The following is a 21,514-nucleotide window of genomic DNA, read 5'->3' on the forward strand; positions in this document are numbered from 1 at the left end:
ATGCCTCCATGCACTTATTTGCTTTTTGGAAAGTTTCTGGCTTTGTGTTTTGCTTTGAGATGGGTCTCACTACATTGTCCAGGCTGGCCTTGAACTCCTGGGCTCAAGCCTTCCTCCTGTGAAGGCCCACGTAGCTGGGACCACAGGCTGTTTTTTTTCTTTTTTTTTTTTTTTTTACAGCCAAGGAAGTGACAGGAGCAGCCCAGAGCTGTAGAGCTGCTGGGTAGGTAAGGCTGGACCCCTGGACTTCTGACTCCTCCTTCTTGCTCAATTCGGGAGTGTGAGGCCTCCCTCCTCCCTCCTTGGAGTGGCTTCATGGGGTGTGCTTTGGGGTATGGGTGAGACCATGAGTCACCTCAATTTGCCCACTGAGGCTTCCAGAAGCCCTTGAACGAGCTGCATGAATACCTGAGCCCCAGGCTCACTCCCCCCCCCCCCCCCCCCCCCCGTCCCTGAGCCCCGCAGCCCCAGGCTCCTCATGGTGTGTGGAGGGAGCATGGACCTGAGTCCACAAGGAACACTGGGACCCTGGCTCTGGGTTCTGCCCTTCATGCTGTGTGTCCTCAGGCAACTCCCAGGTCCTCTCTGGGCTTCTTGTTTCTCGTTCAATGAGCAGGTTGGACAATCTGGGTGGTTATAAAAAGTCTAATAGTAGTGAGGACTTCAAGCAAAATGCCCTGAATCCCAAGGTACATGAAATGGAATCTTTCTTCTGTTGAAGCTCAAATGAACAAAGATTATCGTCATCTCTCCCAACTAACTACTCAGGATCCTTCCTGAGCTTGGTGAAGGGCCGATTAGAAGGGAGAAAGGTTGGCCAAGCCTCCAGTCTCTCTTCAGGGTGGCTCAGAGTTGGAATATGAGCAGGCTCTGGGGCTGCCCTGGGAGGGTCCATGGGTCCTGCCTGGGTGAACCATGAACCGACTCCCCTCTCCCAGCACCCCTGCTGCCCAGCGTCCAGGTGCCCAGTGGGGGACAGAGGCAGTGGCTTCACCAGAACAGGGGAGAGCGAGGCCTGGGGTGTCTCGTCCTCCAGCAGAGGACCTGGCAGGGCTGGGCCCCCCTGGGGCTGGGCTCTGCTGTCCCCGTGCCTGTGACTCATGGTCTGGCCTCCTAGGCTGGCCATATGCAGGCATCTCCCAGGTCGGACCCCTCACTCCCCACGTGGCCCCAGCGCACGTTCCTGTTCTCCTCCTGACTTCCCCACTTCTCAGGGAGCTTCGGAGGATGCCGTCCAGTGCCTAGAGCCTTCCCCGTGCCTTCCCACCTCTCAGCACCTGGCCCTCCCCAACACCCCTCTCATGGGCTCTGCTTCTCAAATCCCACCTTCCTTCACAGTCTGCCTCCTCCTCCGGGAAGCTTTCCCGGACTAGCCAGTGGCCATGAATCCCCCACTCCACCCCGTGGAGATTCTTGTCCTCTGAGTGCTGACTCCTTGACACTGTGATTTGGAGGGGACAGCAGACATGGTGATGATGAGGGTGGGCAGTGGTACCAAACGTGTGCCAAGTTGCCTTGGCATCACTGCTTGGATGAGTCACACCTCTGAGCCTTGTTTCCGCGTCTGTGAAGTGGGGTGCCCTGACCCTGACCCTGTACTTGGTATCCAGTCAGTGCCCAATAAATGTGGCTTTGCTTGGTAGAGACCTGGGGCCTGACTCTTGCTCACCCCTGTGACTAAGCCTGAGGGGACAGGGAACGCTGAGGCCTGAGAGCTGCCCTGTGACATTAGAAGGTGTAGATACACAAGTGACAGGAGGGCGCTCCTGGAGGCTGTGTCTGCGCCTGAAACGGGGGTCGCCCGCCCTCCCCCAGGTAATGAGGCGGAGCTGCTGCAGGGGAGGCTCAGGCAGCCGGCCACCGCGCTGGGGGAGCCAGGGCAGCGCAGGCCCCTCCTGGGCTCTTCACCTGGTGCCATTTCGTGCACTTACTTCTTGCTCTGCCCCCGCAGCTGCAGGCTCCTCGTGCTCTGCCTGGGAACCAGGAACCCCCGAGGCAAAGCACTTCGCCCCTGTGAAGTACAGGCCCTGCGTGGTTTGGAGTCTCCATGGCCACAGGTCAGCCTGACACCCCCTAGCCATGAGCCTAGGGTCTCATGTTGGGTTCCCCTGCTGAGATCAGAAAGAAGAGCTGGAGTGGCCGTCCTGGCCTCCCCCGGCCCCAGCCCCAGGGAGCAGGACCATGGAGCCCTGGGCTCAGTGGGTGTCCTAGCTCCCACCCCCAGGGGCAAGTCAGGAAAAGATCTTCCCAAGAAGAACAATGGGATCAGAGAATGGGGAGGTTGAGCTAGCTGAAAGGGAGAACTTCTGGAATACGGCAGGGTAGAAGGAGTGTGTCAGAAGAGAGGCGTCTCCTGGGGCGGAACAGGAGACCCCCAGCCACATGTCACCCACTGCATCATCAGAGGAAAGGCGTGAGCTGCCTGTACTGTTGGGCCCTGGCCTGGCAGAGACCCTCGTCCCGCCCTTGAGGACACCGGGTGGCTCAACAAGGAGTGTGACCATCGGACCCAGGACAGGTCACGCCATGCCTTTTTCTGCACTGAAGGAGCTGCCGAGACCGCACAATCGCCATGAGGGGGAGGAGGGAGAGGGAGTCCCCGAGGGAGGGAGACTGGCTTCTTCCCAGGGAGATGGCCCTGCAGGCCGAGTCCACCAAAGGAGCGAGGCTTCCTGCGCCCCGAGAGCGGGCGGCACAACAGCTGCTCTGGCCTTTCAGAAGTGAGGCAAGCATCCTGGAGGACTGCCCGGCTGTGGGCCTGGGGGCCTGGCTCTGAGTTCAGAGAGCAAGGGCAGCGTGCTGAGTGGCCTCCTGGGCGAGGTGACAGATGCCCCTGGCTTCCACAGTGGGAGGAGCCTTGGCGTGGTCTCTAGAAAGCTGAGGTCAGTGGCAGGTTTCCGGGGTCCTGTCTTGGCTCCCCTGTGGCACGGACACCAAGTCCTGTTGCCTTTTGTCCCCAGGGACCCTCCCCGCTCTCCTGAGCCCTTGAGTAACACTCCCTTGAGGATGGAATGGACCAAGCCACTCACCTCTAATCAACCGCGCACAGCTGCCACCAGAGCAGGGTGCACCCTGTCTCCGCGGTCGGCCTGCCCCGCTGTCCTGCCCGGCTGACCGTGCTGTTCCTCAAGAGCAGACCGCCAGGAGGTTCTCCTGCAGGAACCAGCTGAAACCAGCCGGGTGCAAGATGGCTGCCCAGGGCCTCTAACAGACCAGAGCCTCCTTATCATCTAATCTCCATGCCCAATAACACCCAGCAGGGCCAGGACCACTGACAGTCACCAGGGTAGCGGCCAGGAAGGACCAGACAGGGAAAGACACCAGGTGGTGCCTGGGCGCCTAAACTGCACCCCCTTCCTGAAAACCTGGTGCCACCCCTCCTGCGAAGCTCTGCCTCCCCTGGGGGTGGGGAGGTTGGTCCCCAGTCAGGCTCCTGCTGCCCCCTTCTTTGGCCACGGAATAAAACTTTGCTGTTGATGCTGGACTTCAGACCTGTTCTTGGCTTCACAAAACCTGCGGGGAAAGGACCCTCCTGTGAGGCCCTCCCTCACCGCGGGGCTGCCTTCTGTTGGCCACACAACCCCGGTGACGAAATGTCATTGCCAAGACTAGGTTCCCAAAAGCCTGTGGCCTGGCTTGCTCGGTCCCCTTGCTCTCTCACCTTCTCATGAAGTGAGCAGATCCGGGTGACCCTCTGGAGGCCCTCGACCGCCAGCCTGTGAGAACCTCAGCTCCCCACAGCCTGGCCCATGAGCTTCAGGCCTGGTCTCCTCCAGACAGGGAGACCACAGTTCTGGCCAGCAGCTTGATAGACACTCATGGAGGACCCTGAGCCAGGGGACCCAGCTAAGCTGTGCCCAGATCCCTGTCTGAGGCCCACTGGCTCTGCTGCACTCTGGGCAAGTCCTCCCGCAGTGTGCGATGACACAGGAGCCTCCCTGGCTGCCCGCCTGCCGTGGCCTCAGGCGTTCATCAGCACCTGTGCATGGCACATGGCTGACCCTGAGTGCTAGCCAAGGTTCCTCTGTACCCCACCAAATGTCCCTCAGATTGGGCTCCTACACGTCCCTTAAATTTTCACTTAAGTATTGATTTCTTTGCTTAAGACTTTCATTTGTGCGTTCACATTTGTGCCCACACTGACACCATGTGTCAGATGTTCATCTGACACATTCACAGAGGGATGCTCTGTGCCAGTTTGCCTGCTGGGTGCTGTGTGTGGTAGGACGGAGCCTTTCTTCCTGAGAACTCCTCAGGGAAGGGGTGAAGAGTATGGGTGACGCAGTGGAGACTGAGCACGCAGTACTCTAGGTTCCCAGGGGAGAGCCAGGGGAGAGCTCTGCTTGGAGTGTTTCATGGCGGAGGAGGTGAGGCTTGAAGAGAGAACAAGGGAGGACACCAGGGAGGAAGGGGGCTGCTCAGGAGCACACATGGAAGGTTGACTTGCCCCCCACCACTGCCCCGGTCCTGCAGTGTGAGCTCAGTAGTGGCAGCAGGCAGCCGGCGGCTGGCATCCCAGCCCTGCAGGGAAGCTCAGAGAAGCAGAGAGCTGCCCCAGCCCTCCATGTGGCCTGCTGTCCCCAGGTCCCTCCCTCCCTGGAGGGCAATGCCAGGCTCAGCTCCGCCAAGGAGAGCCACGCCTTCGGGCTCCACCAGGCGCTGCCACCAGGGCACTTGTGAGAAGGCTCGGGCTGCTCTCCCAGCTCCCAGGCTCCCAGGAGGTGCCCAGATGCAGGACCTCCCCCACACTGAGTGAAAGGAAAGTGACCACAACACTCGGAGCAACCAAAAGATCTTTATTGCAGCAGTGCAACAAAGAGAAAAGAAGGAAGGAAAGAGAGAGAGAGAGAGAGAGAGAGAGAGAGAGAGAGAAGAGAAGAGATGACCAGGGAGAGAGCAAGAGCAAGAGAGAGACAGAGAGCGCGCGCAAGAAAGATAAAGAGCAAGAGAGGGGGGGGGGCAAGAGAGAGGGGGGCCTGGCAGGAGGGAGTTTTTATAGCCCAAATCTAATGGGGCCTCTGGGTCTGCAAGCTGCCTTGTTGGCCCAAGGGGGGTTGAGTGCTCAGCCTTGAGCTGGGACTTGACACAAACAGGTGATAAAGGACCAGATAGAGAGGGTTTGAGTGTGTGGGCTATCTTGCAGCCAACATCTGTTCAGCCTGCCCTGCAGACAACACAGTTCAGCCTGCTCTGCACCCAACACTGAGCACACGCCTCCCTCGCTCCACCCAGGGACGCCACCCAGACTCCGCTACAGTCCTTCAGCCTGCAGTGGCTGAGAGCCCCCGCTGTGAAAGGAACCCTTGGCCAGGCGGCAGCTCCAGGAGCCTCCTTTTCTCATGCGCACTAGGGATGTTCATGTTGGAACCCGATGCACTGAGTGCGTGACACCCATAAAAGGGAGGTAGGAGTCCCATGCCTCTGCTCAGGAGCGTGGGGATGGCGCCGGGAGGCACGGTGGCCTGCCAGCAGCACTCGGGCACCCTGTCGGGAAGCTCTCGCAGTGGGGGCCATCGGGAGCCCCGTTCACCACACCCCTCCACACCCATCCAGCTCCAGCCAGGCACAGAGCCACCTCCCGCCCCAGTGTCTGCCCCTTCCACGGTGCCCAACAGCAGGGGCCCCGGGTGCCCACTCTTGCACTCTGTGGGCTCAGCACTTCACACGTGACTGTGTCTGTGGAAAGCCCAAGCAGCTGCCCATGAGGGGTGAGAGCCCCGGGAGGCAGAGGCAGGCAGAGGAACCCACAGGTGCGAGGATGTGGAGAAGTTCCCCCTAGCGCCATGGGCCAGGCTGGCACCTGGAGCCTCAGGACACAAACCTCCAAGGGGCCCGCCCTTCCTGACCCAGGGCAGGACGGGACAGGACATGGAGCCCTGTGTGAGGGGCAGGGGTGAAGGTTGGGGTGCCTGGCCCCTCCCCAGCTGGCCTTGGTAAGGAAGCCTCTTCCAGATGTTTCCTGGAAACAGTCTGCTAGCCTCCTTGCCTGGGGAGCAGAATCAGAATAGGACACCAAGTTTCAAGGCTAGAGAGCGGGGGCGGGGGGGGGGAGAGCAGGGGCCGGTGGAGGGGGCATGGAGGGGGCACCAGAGGTGATAGATGCACTTTGAGGAAAGAAAATGTGCAGGTTCCAAGAGCCCTGAAGACAGTCGTGTGGGTGAAAGACCTGACAATGAGCCCCGATCTTGGGGACACCTGGCTTAGGATCTGTGAGATGCAAGGACAGTTGGTTTCCAACTTTCAAAACAAAATGTATCATAAAAGTTAAACATGGGAACTTTGAAAAACATACAAAAGAAAAAGAATTATACAGAAGAAAATAGAAAATCAGAATCCTCTGATATAGAGTTAACTGCTATCACCCGTGGCAGAGTCTTTCCCTACTTCTGAGTACCCTAGCTTTCTGGGGTACACCATTCCATCAGGTGGACTGGCTCCCTGTGTGAGGGTGACTCTTAGTTTGGAGAGACATGGAATGTGAATGAGTATGTGGGTGTATCAGACAGTTATTGCTGTGTGACAAACAGCCCCAATCTTTCACTGGCTTATACTCATAACCATTTATTTCTCTCTGATGGGCCTGTGGGTTGACTGATGACTGGATTATTCAGGTGAATCCGTGTTACAGGTTGGCTCTGTGTCTGTTCCAGGTGGCCTTCATCCTCCTGAAACCAGGGAACATTCTCACCACAGTCAAGCTCACCGGTAGTGAGCTGCCCTGCACAGCCATGTTTTAAACTTCTGCTAGTGTCATAATCCACTTGCATCTTATTGGCCAAAGCAAGTCACCTGGCCAACTCAAAGTCAAGAGGTGGAAATGCCTACTCTGTCCACCAGGGGGCGCTGGCTCAAGGATGGGTGTCTGTGACCCCAGGGTGGCAACTTGGGAACAATTATTCAACCTGCCACAATGGGTGAGTCTGGTATTTGCTACTGCCTCATAGGGCCAGGATCCTCTCTCTTAGAAGCAACTCTCTGGTGTACACCTGGCTCTGTGCACCTGCAGATTCAGAGCAACTGCCAATTGAGAATGTTTGAGAGAAACATGCATCTGTCTGGAGATGCACAGACTTTTTTTGCTGTCACATTCTCTAAACAATACAATAACTGCCCCCATAGCATTTACGTGGTCATAAGCCATCTAGAGATGATTTAAAGGATACAAGAAGATGTGAGCAGGTTATATGGAAATACTACACCATTTTATAAAAATAACTTGAACATCCTTTGATTTGGGTATCTTTGGGGGTCCTGAAACCAATTCCCTGAGGATACCAACAGTGTTTCTTTCTACTCTTTTTTGTGGGGGTGGGCGGGTACTAGGGATTGAACTCAGGGGCACTCAGCCACTGAGCCCCATCCCCAGCCCTATTTTATATTTTATTTAGAGACAGGGTCTCACTGAGTTGCTTAGGGCCTTGCTTTTGCTGAGGCTGGCTTTGAACTCGGGATCCTCCCGCAGCCTCCCGAGCCGCTGGGATTACAGGCGTGTGCCACCGTGCCCGGCTCCACTCTTTTATACATGTATTTTTTACTAAATTTGGCTCATGTTCTTCCTTCCTTTTTCCCACTTATTTTTATGCCCTAGAGAGAGTTTTCCTTAAACAGCTTTGAAAACATGTGATGACTGCAGAATCATAAAGTTTTATCATAATTTCCAGGGCTTCCCTCTGGGGTACATTATTGCATTTTCCTGTTTGAGCTGCTCTACACAATGGTGTGATGGACATCTTGGTAGAGAACCATAGTCACCTCTGTCACGAGCATATCTGTGTCTGCTTGCCCGGCACCTGGTCCTGTCTGCCTCTGACAACAGTGTCCTTATTTCCCTTTGGGGGAGCCCCTTCCCTTTCGCTCAGTCCATGGGGCTCACGGGGCACACACCACTGGCCCCAGGGGAATGGCTGCTGGCCATGGAAGATGTTCCAACTCCCCAAAGCTAAAAATTGGACCCCAGTTAGAGAGGATAGTTCAGGAATGGACCTGTAGACTAGGACTGGCCAATGAGTCATTTGTGGAAAGGGGGACAACCCAAGGTGACCAATTACGGTGAATCCTGGGACTTGCTCGGGAGCATGTGGAAAGAGCTATTTCTCCTTCCCCCGACTCTGCCTTCAGAGCTTGCAGGGCCGAGGCTGCTGGGCTCCAGCGTGTCCATGCTGAGCCTGAGGATGAAGCCGGACGCCAGAGAGGACTCCGTTGACAGATGCTCCCGGATGAAGCTGTGCTTCAAGCTAGACTCTCTGGTCTTTTACTCTGACAGCTCCACGCATCATCTTTTATCCTAAGCCAAGTTGAATTGGACTCTCATTTGGAACCAAATAGCTCTGGCTTTATTAACTTCAGTTCTTGAGCTAGAATTACAGAGCCAAGGGACATGAACCCTCTGGACCTCTTATCAAATGACTTTCCAGAGAGTTTATGCAAACAGGACTAGAGTATCGGAGAGCCTATTTTACAAGCATTTGAATATTAGCTTGATTTTTTTTTTGATGGGCAAAAACTATATGGTTGAAACCTTTTTTCATGTTTGGAGAACATTTTTATTTGTGATTTGCCTGTGAAAGATCGGCAATGGTTTTGTCTTCATCTGTAAGAGCTCTGTAAACACCAGACATTTCCCCAGCTCATTCTTTTCAGGTATTTGGATATTTTGACGCCGTTCTGGCTGTCTTGGGTCTCTCAGGCTGATCTCATGTTTCCAAGCCCTTCCCGACGATGACCACAAGATATGGACCAGAATTTCTCTTTCATGTTGAAGTACCCAGTATTCCCCACTCTGGGATCTGGGAGCCGGCGGCACCGGAACCACCGGGAGCTTCCTAAAATTCCTGACTTCTGGGCCCCGACATCGATGTAGAATCTCTGAGCATTCAGCCCTGGGCACCTCCATTTTCGGCAAGTGTCACCGGTGGTTTTAATGAACATTCAAGATGTTCAACCACCACCCAGAGGGACTGGAGTAGACACCTGTGTACGGGATGGGAAAAGGACACAGGTGGACCCTCCCCCGAGAGCCGGTTCCTGGGCCCAGCTTTGACGTCACCCCCTCCTCCAGGGTGGAGGGGAAGGTCCCCAGGCTCCAAGTTGCTCAAAGCTGGAATGTGTCGGCAGGTCTGGTCCTCAGAAATTGTCCTCTCCCCAGGCCTGGTGTGTCCTGGGGACCCAGGGCCCAGCTGTGGGGTCAGGTGGGATGGACATCACACTGCTCTTCCCTCCCCCCCCTCCAGGGGGAGCTTTAAAAGGGCGGGGGCAGGGCAGAGAGACCTTTCTCATCCCTGGACAGTGTGGCAACCCAGAAGGGCCAGCCCCAGCATTCTGCCACAGGCCGGTGAATCCCACCCCTCAAAGGGCAACTCCCTGGCCTCCAGGCTGTTCAAGCCGGTCTTCAGGACGCAGGACGCAGGCGCCGAACCCAAGGACGAGACCAAAGTCTCCGACGAGTGCAACTGCAAGGACGACAACAGGCCTCGGGGACCTAGGGACCCCGTCAGAAGCCAGCCACCCCCAACCCTCACCCCGGTCAGTAGCCCTAGAGGGACCAGAATAATGGAGAGACGGAAGCTCCCCAACTTCAAAGCAGCTGCCAGTGCCCCCCACGGTGCGCTGACTTCTGCCCAGACCCGGGTCACACCCAGGCTGCCTTCTTTCCCCTTTCCCCAGGGCCACGGAAATCCCTTCTTCCCGACCACTCAGGGGACAGATTCAAGTGCACCTCCTGTCACCCGTCAACCTTGAATAAAGTGCCTTCGGCAGGGACCCGGGGCCAGAGTGCTGGCTTCTAGGCAGGTAGGACCTGGAGCCCTGGGTCGAGTCCCCCACAGCCCCAGACGGCAGACCACTAGGTGCCCTGCGCCACCTGTCAATTCCATGGCCCAGGAGAGGCAGGGGCTCCTCAGAGAGCCAGCTGAGGGCATAGACGGATATCCCGGCCACCACAACCCAGGACATGTCCTGTCATCCCTCGGCAGCGTGACAAAGCGTGGGAACCAGACCAGCAAACGCGCAGCAGGCAGATGAAAGGGGACAGACAGGACAACCAGCCGTCCACAGAGCCCCGCAGGCACAGCCACAGAGCCAGAGATGGGCCTAGGGGACGCTGTTCTCCAGACCCTCCCAGGAGGCCAGACCAGCAGGTGCTTGTCCCCCAAACCCAGGTGCAGCCCCAGGACGCAGGTGGAAATCCAAAGCCCAGGCAGGGGTATCGGTGGCCCTGCTGGGGCAGATCCTGGGGCAGGTCTAGAGCAGAGGTTCTCAAGCTGTGCTCTGGGGACCTGCAGCAGGGACATCACTGCAGGACTTGCGAGGGATGTGCACTGCAAGTCTGGCCTCGGCCCAGCTGTCCACACCGGAAGCTCAGTGGGACCCACCCCTTAGGTCTCTTTGGAAAGAGCAGGGGAGAAAGGGAACCCAGGGGCTCTGACCATGTCCCCACATGGAAGCGCCTCACCACAGACCTTTTTTTCTCAAAAGTTTTTATTTTGAGAGAGGGTCTCCCTAAGTTGCTGGGGCTGGCCTCTAACTTGCAACCCTCCTGCCTCAGCCTCCCAAGTCACTGGGGTGACCGGCACAGCCACTGCACCCGGCCTTGGTTCTCTTTTCAAACTACTTTCAAGACCTGCCCAGGCTCCGCCTTCTGCACGCTGCTCAGCCTCCTAATGAATTCAGGGCCAAGACCTGCTCAAGGTTCCCCACCCGTGCCTCCCTCGGGACCCGGAAGAACGTGGACCCAGCTCCACTGACCAAGCGTCAGCACCTGTTCTAAGCCCCCTGGTTTACAGATCATCTGCCCTTACCCTGAACCTTCAGCTGAATAAGCAACGTAGGAGCAATAAATTGGCTTGACCTCATTGGCAGGGCCCCAGAGGTCGTTTCAGGGCCAAGAGGGTTGCTGGATTTTGCCCTGGTGACAGCAGGAGAAAGCCAAGCCAGTGTCCACTTAGATGGACCTTCTCCAAGCTTGACCTGAGAACATGGGGCTGCAGGGGGCCAGGTCGGGGACTCCCTGAGGCTTTTACAGGCCAGAGAGAGGCTGGCCCTGCCAGGTGCCCCCAGAGCAGCCTCCACCCTGACCCTCAGGGAGGGCCCCTGCAGACTCAGCACCCGTCAGGGATCCTGTCGCCTCCTGCGTGTCCCGTGGCTGGTGGCATTTTCCAGATTTGTTGGGACTCAGAGCTGGCAATAGCAAGCGGGCCTCAGGAGCTCGGTCTCAGGAGTCACCTCATGGTGCAGGTCTGGAGCCAGGTTCTCTAGTGACAGTGAGAAACGCAGCCTGGGCTCCTGGGTGTGTGGCTGCCACCCGGACCCCTGCTTGGCTGCCACCACCCTCTTGCTCCTCTCTGCTAGATCCAGGCAGGCCCCGACTCCATCCCTGCCACCCTCCCCCCCCTGCCCCCAGGACCCTGCCCACCCCCCCTGCCCCCCACTCTCCCCTGCCCCCATGGGCTGGCGGTGGTGAGAAAAGAGGCGAGGCGGGTACAGGACTGGTCCTGATGCTGTGGGCCCTGGGTGAGGGCCGGAGCACTCGGAGGCCTGGGCACCGAGAACGGGGGTCTGGGGGGTGCTGGGGGAGGGATCCTGCTTCTTTGGAAAGCTCCCGCAGGGCTTGGGGAAGCTCCTGGGCTCCTGGTCCTTGGCACTGTCCGCTGCCCAGCACTCCCTGGGTTCTGTGAGCTGTGAGTTCGTCCTCACCATCTCCATTTTGTCCAACATGAATTCCTGCAAAGGGACATCAGTCTCTCACCCAACAGGGCTCTGGCCCCTGGACACCACTTCCCAGGTGGCCTGCCTCTCCCACAACTCTCAAAAGGACGGGGTGCAGTGCCCCTGGGAAAATGAGCAAACCGAGGCTTAGAGAGGTTGTGTGACTTGTCTGAAGTTGCCCAGCCCAGGAGGGGCAGATGACTTCCTGAACAGGGCCACCTGCCCCTTCTCCTTGCTCCCTCCAGGCTCCCACTAGACGGTGCCCTCTCCCTCTCTGAAGGACCAGGTGAGTCTCTGTCCCCCCACCTCCAAGCCTGTTGATGCTGAGCACGTCTGGGTGACTTCATTAGTGTTGGCTGAGGACTGACAGATTGACCCCGAGGCCTGATGTGATTGTTATGGGGGGCCCTGGGGACCCCCTGACAGTACCTTGTCACTTCTTCTGTTTTCTTGGGGAGAAAATTGAGTGAATACGCTGTGGCTACTTAGATGAACGTGCCCTTACTCAGCAGTGACCTTCCTACAGCAAGTGACAGAGTCACAACCTGGGGCTGCCAGCCAGACAGACCAGCTGGATGTGCCCCAAGTCGAGTCTCATGGCAGCCTTGAATTGGCCTGAAAGACTCCTGTGACAAGTCCCTCTCGAGGGGACTCTTGCTGGCTGCTGCTGACAGGGGACCCCAGAGAAGAGCCCTGCCCATAAGTGCCCCGAGCTAGGAATCCTGGGACGGGGCGTCTCCCTGAGCCGGCCTCCAATGCAAGTCTGGATGCAGGATGGAGCCAGAGCAGAAGAGGACGGACAGGAGGGGGAGGGTCCCCATGTGCCACTGAGCCTTGGTGCCCATCCCCGACCCTGGGCACCAGACTTGCCCTGGGGACTGAGGCGCTGGGGCCCGGCCGAGCCCAACTCCAGCACTTACCCAAGGGCTGGTGTCACACAGGGTGGAGTCTTGCCTAGTGTGTGCCAGGCCCTGGGTGACCCCCGGCATACCCCCCGCCCCCAATCATTACAAAGCCACAGCATCAGGACAAGTGGTGCTGACGAAAGAAGAGACGTTAGGCCAGGTCAGTGACACCTGTCTGTGATCCCAGGGGCTCTGGAGGCTGAGGCAGGAGGATCGTGATTTCAAAGCCAGCCTCAGCAACTGTGAGGCTCTAAGCAAGTCAGTGAGACCCTGTCTCTAAATAAAACAAAATAGGGCTGGGGTGAGGCTCCGTGGTCCAGTGGCCCTGAGTTCAATCCATGATACCTCCCTCCCCCCCAAGAAAAGAGGAGAGACATGTAAATCCATGGACCAGAGCTGAGTGTCCAGAGGCAGATTTCCCGTTCACAGTCGGCTGATCTCTGAGGAGTTACAAGACGACTCAACGGGGGAAAGAATTGTTTAAAAGAAAGAAAAAATGGCATCAGGACAAGTGGCCAGCTTCCTGCAGGAGGATGGAGTTGGAGCCCTGGGCCACACGGGTCAAAACCAGGAGAGCAAGACGGCCACACACCAGAAATAGGTGTGAGTCTCGCGGCCTTGGCCGAGGACTGGTTTCTTAGACACGACCCACAAAGCACCAGCAAACAAACAACCAAAGTGAAAACACTGGATCATCAACATTTAAAAAATCTGTGCTTCCAAGAACACCATTAGAAAGGTAAAAGACCCTCCCAGGACGGGAGAGGTTTTCAAATCCCTTGTTTGCTAAAGGACCTGCATCCAGGGTATGTAAGGAATTCTTACAACCCAGCTACGAAAAGATGAATAGCTATATTTTTTAACAGGCAAAGAATTTGAATAAATATTTCTCCAAAGAACAAGAGACTCACGGCCGATAAGCACATAAAAAAAAATGCCCGACGGCATCAGGAAAATGCAAACAGAAACCAAGGCACCAAGGGGAGATTCCACTTGCTCCACACCCACCAGGACGGCTCAATGACACAGCCAGTGCCTAGGTTGGCAGAGGGGTGGAGACGTCCAGACCCCCGGGCATCAATCCTGAGTTGTACAAGCACTTCGGCAGTTCCTCAAAATGGGAAATAGAGCTATGACGGCAATGCCATTCCTGGGCATGTACCCAGGTGCCCGAGAGCACTGAAAACATGTCCGAATAAAAACCTGTTTGCTGATGTTCAGAGCAGCACGTTCACCAGCCCAAAGTGGGAACAGCTCAAACATCCATCAAGTAATGAATGGAGAAGAACAGATGTGCCTTATCCACACAGTGGAGTACCACCCAGCCATAAACAATGACGAAGGAGTCGACGCAGGCTACAATGTGGCTGAACCTCAAGAACGCGGGGCCAAAGGAAAGCAGCCAGATGTCAAGCGCATCTTCTGGGGAGACAAACGTGTTCTGGAGCTCGCCCCTGTGAGGGCATGTGATTCTGAGTGTGCTGCAGACACTGAAGCATCTACTTCATTTGGTCCCTGCAGGAGCAACCACGAGAGGGTCCAGAATGCACTTGAGAGGGTCCAGAATGAACTTGAGAGGGTCCAGAATGCACTTGAGAGGGTCCAGAATGCACTTGAGAGGGTCCAGAATGAACTTGAGAGAGTCCAGAATGAACTTGAGAGGGTCCAGAATGAACTTGAGAGGGTCCAGAATGAACTTGAGAGGGACCAGAATGAACTTGAGAGGGTCCAGAATGAACTTGAGAGGGACCAGAATGAACTTGAGAGGGTCCAGAATGAACTTGAGAGGGTCCAGAATGAACTTGGCTGAACTTGGCTCAGCATTGAGGTTTCAACTGAAGATCCAGCGCAGAAGGCCCCTCAGTCCCTAGAACGCCTCCTTCTGGTGCGCTCGTGTGTAATTGTGTGACCCTCCCTGGGTCTGCGCGTGTGCGAGTGTTCAGGTGTGTCTGTGTGTTTCACGAGTATTGTTGGTGTGCAAAGAGCATCATCCATGTCTGCATTGTGTGTAGCTGTGTGTGTGTGAGTGTGTGTGTGTGTGTGTGTGTGTGTGGGTGGTGGTGACGTCCAGGGGCTGCACATAAGATCAGACCCGACAGGAGTTCCCCTGTGCACCACCCTGACCCCGTCACCTGATGGGGCTCAAGTTCACTGACAGACTCGGGGGCCTTGGGTCCTAAGCACGGGACCACGTAGCCGTGAGGGAGGGCTGGTGGGGGCCATGGGTGAAGGCCCAGGACGGGCTCAGGCTGGAGGCCTGCAGGGGGTGGGGGCAGTGGCCAGCCCCTGGCCTCACCTTGATCCAGTCGAGCTTGGAGAAGAGGCCCAGGCTCTCGGGCACTCTGTGGGCCGCGCGGCTGCACTGCCGGGCCATGTTGTCTACGGTCAGTTGCAGGTAGTCCAGCAGCTGGCCCTGCAGGAGGATGGACCGAGGCTCAGCCCCGCCAGCTGCCCGCCCCTGCCCCAGCTCACGCAGGCTGGGGTGTCCGGAGCCTGGCGCCCCCTCCGCCTGCCGTATTCTGCTCCCACCAGAGCCCAGGTCCTCCTCTCAGGAGACATCTGCGCGTCTCCCCAGGGGCAGGGGCTGCGAACCCGAACCTCCAGCACACGGTCAGGTGCCGCCGCCAGGACTCCACGACTGTCCGGTCCAGCTGCCACCACAGCCAGCCCGCAGGTCTTGCCCACCCGGGTCCCACCGGCACAGTCCACGGGCCAAGAAGTCCCACACTCACTCAGTGACCGCGTCCCGCCAGGGGAGGGAGCCCGGCACAGCGCTCAGCCCCGAGCCTGGGCCCCAGCTGACCTCTCAGCAGTCCCTGAGGCTGGGGGGTGTGGGCTGTTGGCTCTGGGGGCTCTGGGGGGAGCTAGCCACGTCCCTGAGGCCAGCCATGGGCGGAGCAGAGCTGGACACCCTGGTACCTGGTCAGGACTTTGGCCCTGCACTCAGCACAGCCAGGCCATGGCCAGAGAGACACCAGGTGACCTACGACGTTGCACAGTAACTCACTTAAAATGCCATTATTGGCCAAAAAAAAAAAAATCACATAAGGTTTGGCTACAGCCTGGCACAATCCCAGACCCTGGGACAGGCCAGCGGGCCCAGCCCTGCTTCTCCACAGAGCTTGGTCCTTAACTGTCTGTCTCCCCGTCTTAGCTGAGGAGAGACAGTGGGGTGTGTGTGTGTGTGAGTGTGTGTGTATGCAAGTCTCTGTGTGTCTGTACTTGTCTCTGTATGTCTGTGTGTGCGTCTGTCTGTGCGTCGGTGTGTATGTCCATGTTTCTCGGTGTCTCTGTGTCTGTGTCTGTCTGTCTGTCTGTGCTGGGGATGGTTGGTTGAGGAGGCAGTGGTCCCACCCCCCAGCCAGCAGACAGGACTCACATTGTATTTCCGGATGTGTGGATGTGTGTCCACGCCCACGTCTTTCTGGTAGCTGATGCTGTATTTCAGCCTCTGCCACTGGGTGCTGTGACACTTCTTCTGCAGCTGACACAGCTGGATCTTGAGGCTCTGAGGTGAGAGGCCTGGGTCATCATGGGGCAGCAGACTCTTGGGGTCATCTGCCTGGGCCACCCTGAGCAGCTCCCTGCCCACTGTGGTCTGAGTGGCTGGGGCTGCTCAAGGCCCGGGAGACGCAGGAAGGGCCTGCCCAGGCCTGGTGTCCCTCACCCGAGCCAGAGCCAGCAGGCTGCGTGCTCCGGCCTTGACCTGCTGGGCGGCACCGGGACCCAGCTTGGCCCCGGCTGTGGCCCAGCTGGACTCTGGGCTGCGACAGGGGAGACACGGGGCAGACACAGCCTCACTTCTCTGGCCTTTCCTTTTCTTGCTTCAAAAATGAGAACAGCACGGCTGCGACTGAAGGCGAAACTTAAGCCCCTTCCCCAAACATGAGTGGTTAGATGAGGGCTGCTTCCACGCAGTGTTCTGAGCTATTAGAGGTAACAGGGAAGGGACCCCAGGGAACAGGATTCCACCTCGTGGGTGAGGACAGCATTCAGCCGACCCTTGCTTGATCTCCTCTCAAATCTCCCAGGAATAACTGCCCCTTCTCCTGCAGATGCTGGAGGGAGGTTTAAATGAGATAAAGCTCATTTAGGTGCTTCTCCCAGTGTCCGGCACCTGCGTGGATCCCGCCCTCAAAGGAAAAGAAACTACCAAGTGGCGTAGTTTTGCAGCACTGCCACTAGGGGGAAGAGACGCTCCAAACATCCCACAGTGGCCCTCTGGGACAAACCAAGCAACTGGTCACTCTTCCTCACGTGGCAATGGCAGTATGGGCTCCCCCGCGGACGTGTGCCCCCTCCAGCAAGAGCACTTCGTGTGACACAGTTTGTGTTTGGTGTCTCACGAGAGGGTGTGTCGGCCCCATTTGACAGACAGGGAGACTGAGGCTCAGACAGGACACCCATCCTGCAGCCGGCCAGGGGTGGCCTGGGATTGGAAGCCCAGTCTGCCCGACTCCAGAGCTCCTGGATTTCCTACCCCACGGAAGGCCCTTGAAGCACAGGCAGAGTGACAGGGAGGGAGGAGACCCCAGGTCCCCTGGGGTGGACAGGAAATGGGTCCCCAGCTGCTCTGGCCGGGGTGACCAGCTCCAGGTAGCACTTACCGGCACCAGAGTCCTATGGCCCTCCTCCAGGAACTCCAGGCTCTGGAGGAGGGACTGGTTCATCTGGGAGAAGGTGTCCAGGCACTTCCGGGCCTCCTGGCTGGCCGTGAGGAGCCGCCCGTAGTGCCGCACCATGGCCTCCACCAGGGCCGACTCCGGCTCCTCCCGAAGGCTGCTGTCTGTGGGGACAGGGAGGGTGGCAGGGGCGGGCGCTGACCAGGTGGGTGGGGTGTCTGCGGCTGAGCCCCGAATTGAGCAGCCCCACACCCGCCCTTGGCTTGGCACCCGAGGCCCTGCCCCAGCCACCCCCCCAGCAGCCCTGCCAGCTCCTGCATGGGACCCACCAGCCCCAAACCTGCCACTGTGCCCCGGGGCTGCAGCCCTGTGCCTGCTCTTTGCTGAGTTCATCTGAGCCCTGAAAGAGGTGGCCTCCTCTGTGAAGCCTTTTCTGACCCTCAGGCAGGGTTAGGCTCCCACGGCCCTGGCCAGTACCTTTAATATGGCCCTGAGCACAGCGGCTGTGAAGACGGATGGATCAGAGGCTGCACCTAGCCCACCACTTCCTGGCTGTGTGATCTTGGGCAAGTTCCTTACCCCCTCTGAACCTGGGTAGCACAGTAGCCCAAGGCTGGGAAGGAGGTGTCATAAAGATCTGCTAAAGAGCTTAGCACAGAGTAAATACTTAATGTTGATCATTGTTTTTTATTTTTTTATAATATTAAATAAATAATTAAAGTTTTTGTCTCTCCTTTTCTAAAGAACTTCCAGCACTTGTAACAGTGGACCCTGGAACAAATGATGATAAGACAAAATAATGCTATATCCCCTTCAAGCACCCACTCTTAGTCCACAATAGCAAAACCAAAAAGCCACAGACAAAATACCGCTGTCCTTCAGTATCCCAGGGGCTCTGGTTCTAGGACCCCCGTGGACACCAAAACCCGAGGCTGCTCAAGTCCCTTATGTGAGATGACGTTGCCTTCACCTGGAACCCGCAGGTCCCGTGTGGCCTTGAAACCTGAGTGACGCCTGAGCGACGTGAGGGTCCGTGAGCTGTGGCCTGTGGCTCAGGAGCAGGGCAAGGCGGGGCCTTGGTCTGCACCTGGGGTTGGCCGGGTCTGCGGATGCGCAGAGGCCCGCGGTGGTTGTCCACGTGGCTCACGTGGCTGAGCGTGGAAAGCGGCCCTGGGCTCCTCGCGTGGCGGAATCAGTCTATTTGGCCACCGTCACTAGAGCTGTTTCCATTAGCCTGAGAGCCAGGGCGAGCCGGGACCCTGGGTGGGGACCAGGAGGGGGACTCGGCCCTTCTCAGCCACGGTGGTGGCCTTTCCGGGTCAGCAGAGGAGCCGCTGGGGGCGGCCCCAGCCCTGGAGGCCCCAGGAGGCGCGTACCTTTGGGGATTTTCTTGAGGACCTTCATCAGGTAGTCCTCGAACACCTGGTGCCTCTGCACGGCTCTCTTCAGCTTCCTCTGCCTGTGGGGCCAGAGGCAAGGACGTGGCGTGGGACCCCGGCCCTGCATAGCCCCTTGCCAGGCCACCTCTGTGGGTTCCTGCTGGGCCCTGTGCTGAGCTGGCCGCTTCCTGCCCATCCGTCGGCCACGGGCCTCTCATCCCGTCTTACTGCTGAGCCAACTGGGCCCCAGACAGGCGTGGGGTGGGGGTGGGGGTGGTCTACAGACCCCTCCTGGAGCGGGGAGGTGGTGGCCACGCCCGTCCAGGAGGCAGAGCCCCCCCCCGGCCAGGTGCGCCACCTCCCTGGGCCTGGGTTCTCCCTGGGCAATGGTGGAGAGCAGCCCCACAGCAGGCCAGGACCACGTGGGGGGAGGTGGCCCCCGTCCGCCCCTGAGCTGACTCCTGGAGGAACTCTAAGCAAGCAGCGTCCAGTCGGTGGCCTACCTGGGCCCCGTCAAGGTCAGCGCTGGGGGGCAGAGGGCAGGGCAGGGCCAGCCCCAGTCTGCCTCTGCAAACAGGGGCTGTAGTGGCTTCTCGGAGTGACCCCCAGGGGCCCAGCAAGCCCCCCTACCTCTCTGGGGCATGCAGGGGGAGCCGTCTGGCTGAGTACCTCATGCCCCGCGCCCTCGCCCTTCCTGGGGCCCGTCCCTCGCCATCTACTCGGGCTGTTAGAGCAGCCTCCACTTAAGGCCCCAAGTGAGGGCGAGGACCAGGGTCTCCACTCAGGACCCGCTCACCCTCGCAGATGGACTTCCTGGGGGTCAAGGTGCACTGGGATGGCCACCTGCAGCCCCTCCTTCATGAGGAGGTCACTCAGCCCCGGGGGGCAGGGACTGGCCAGGATCCGAGGTCATCAAGGGGTGGTGGCCACGCCTCTCACCTCTCCTGCCACAGCTGGGTTGATTTCAAGGCTTTGCTGCCCGCCCCCGTCCCTTCCCTGGCCTCTACGGGGCAGTTCTGCACGTCCTGGCCACTGGGCTCACTGTGGGTGGCGCTGGGGCTGGGGCCAAGGCAGGGCACAGCAGGCCCTGGGACAACACATACTTGGCCTGCAGCTGGCAGAGCTCCTGCAGCAGCACCTGCAGGTCCCCGTCCTTGTCACCAGGATCGCTTGGATCAGCTCCTTGGGCTGTGTCCATGGCACCAGAATTGCCCCTCAGCACCCCAGGCCACGCGGGATGGAGGAGGGGTCGCGGGTCAGAACGGTCACAGCAGTGGCTTCCTCCTCATGCTCCCGACAGTCCTCTGCAGCCGGTTAGCAATCCTGCTACACAGGCACGGAAGCGAGGCTCAGAGAGGGCTGGGACCCACTCAAGGTCACACAGCAGAACTGGGTTTGGACTCTGGGCTTATTGAATCTGAAGTCCAGGGCCTTTGGGATATAGGACTGAGGGTGCCGCTCTGCAGTGGCATTATCACCCCGGCCACCTCACAACTGGTAGGGCCCCATCACCCCCAGATCTTCCAAGAGGGGCTGACTTCCAGCAGCATCTGGGAAAGAGGTTGGGCTGAGAGCAGGGCTGGCTCAGAGGGCCCTCGTGACAGCTCCGTGCCCACCGCCCGCCCACCCACTGGGCACCACTCATGTGCGCCTGCTGGAGAGCTGGGCTGGGGCTGAGATGGACACCTCCAAGGAGCTGCAGGCCCAAGGGGACGAGGGCAGCTAGCAGGGACTCTGCACGGCAGCGCCAAGTGTTCCCAGCCGAATGCCCAGGGAGCAGAGAGCCGGGGCAGGGCTGGGCAGCCTGTCCACCGCCTGGCATGGGAGGAGCGGGGCCCAGCTGACTCTCGCGCTCTCCCAGCACAGAGCCACAGCCAGCTGTGACATCACAATGCTGGCTCTGTCCTCGGGACAGACCTGTGTGTGCAGAACCAGAGTCACCATGTCCTGTGGCCCCTGCCCCGCCCTCCTGGTTCAGTTCCATGGAGAAGGGGACAAGAGGCATCTGCCACCCCATGGGACTCTTGGGCCTCTGCTTCAAGGCTGGTCACCTGGAGTCAAGGCGGAGGTCCTGATGACCTTGGATCAGTCCAAATCCCTCCGTCCCCTTCTGCCTGACTTTGGTGACTGACACCTGTGCATGTCCCTAGCACCCCTGCAGGCTTAGGTCCCCAGGACCCGGGGCCAACCTGACCCAGTGCGGGCGGCAGGCAGAAAGGACTCAGGCCTTGGACACTCCCCTGCCCATGGGTCAGCCTGTACCCGTGCAGCTTTGGGCCAGGGTCACTGGGGGCGCTGGGCCTGGTGCCCCTTCTGACATCCTGCCCTGCACCTGCCCTGCTAGCTGGCCAGGCTGACCTGAGCCGGCTCTGTGGGGGCCACTGCTCAGGGAGGGAAGCGGGGAGCTCAGGGAGGACAGAGGGGACGCAGGGCCTTGGGGAAGGGCAGAGCCGGGCAGGGCTGCAGGAGAGCCAGGGCTGGGGGGAGCGGGTCTGTGGCTGGAGCCGAGCAGGGGTTGGCACAGGGGTGGGGGCTCGGCTGGTTCCTGGATGACCACAGTTAATGGGGGGCAGAGGGGCCCCTCTCACTGGGATTCTGGGCTGCTCCCCCACCTCCCTCTCCTCACTCCCCTCAACCCCCCTCTCAGTGGGGATGGACCCCGCCCCTGCCAGGCTCTGCCCATGAGCAGGTCCTAAGGGAGCCCCCTGCCCCCCGTCCTAGAAACCAGGGCGTGTGGAGCCCACTGAGCCCGGCAGCGGAGGTCCCAGGCTCTGGTCTTGGGTCAGACGAGGGAGGGGACAGGTCCCTGTGAGGGGAACCCGGGTAGAGGGCAGAGGTCCCAGGGCTGCGCTGAGGAGCGCTGGGGCGCAGCTGAGAGCAGGGAGCCGGAGCCAGCCTTGACTCT

General features: G+C 58.8%; 1 protein-coding gene across 1 annotated transcript; it reads right to left on the reverse strand.

The window, feature by feature from the left end:
• Positions 1–9,345: 9,345 nt before the first annotated feature.
• Positions 9,346–19,807, reverse strand: Ccdc197 (coiled-coil domain containing 197). The gene is made up of 7 exons (XM_077799752.1): positions 19,713–19,807; positions 18,603–18,689; positions 17,216–17,390; positions 15,988–16,116; positions 14,905–15,021; positions 11,427–11,718; positions 9,346–9,449 (listed from the first exon to the last, which is right to left on the reverse strand). Exons 1-7 carry the CDS (start codon positions 19,805–19,807, stop codon positions 9,346–9,348), a joined length of 999 nt encoding a protein of 332 aa, XP_077655878.1.
• Between the last annotated feature and the right edge of the window lie 1,707 nt (positions 19,808–21,514).

The sequence above is a fragment of the Urocitellus parryii genome, chromosome 6 (assembly GCF_045843805.1).
Source record: "Urocitellus parryii isolate mUroPar1 chromosome 6, mUroPar1.hap1, whole genome shotgun sequence".
Classification (NCBI taxonomy): Eukaryota; Metazoa; Chordata; class Mammalia; order Rodentia; family Sciuridae; genus Urocitellus; species Urocitellus parryii.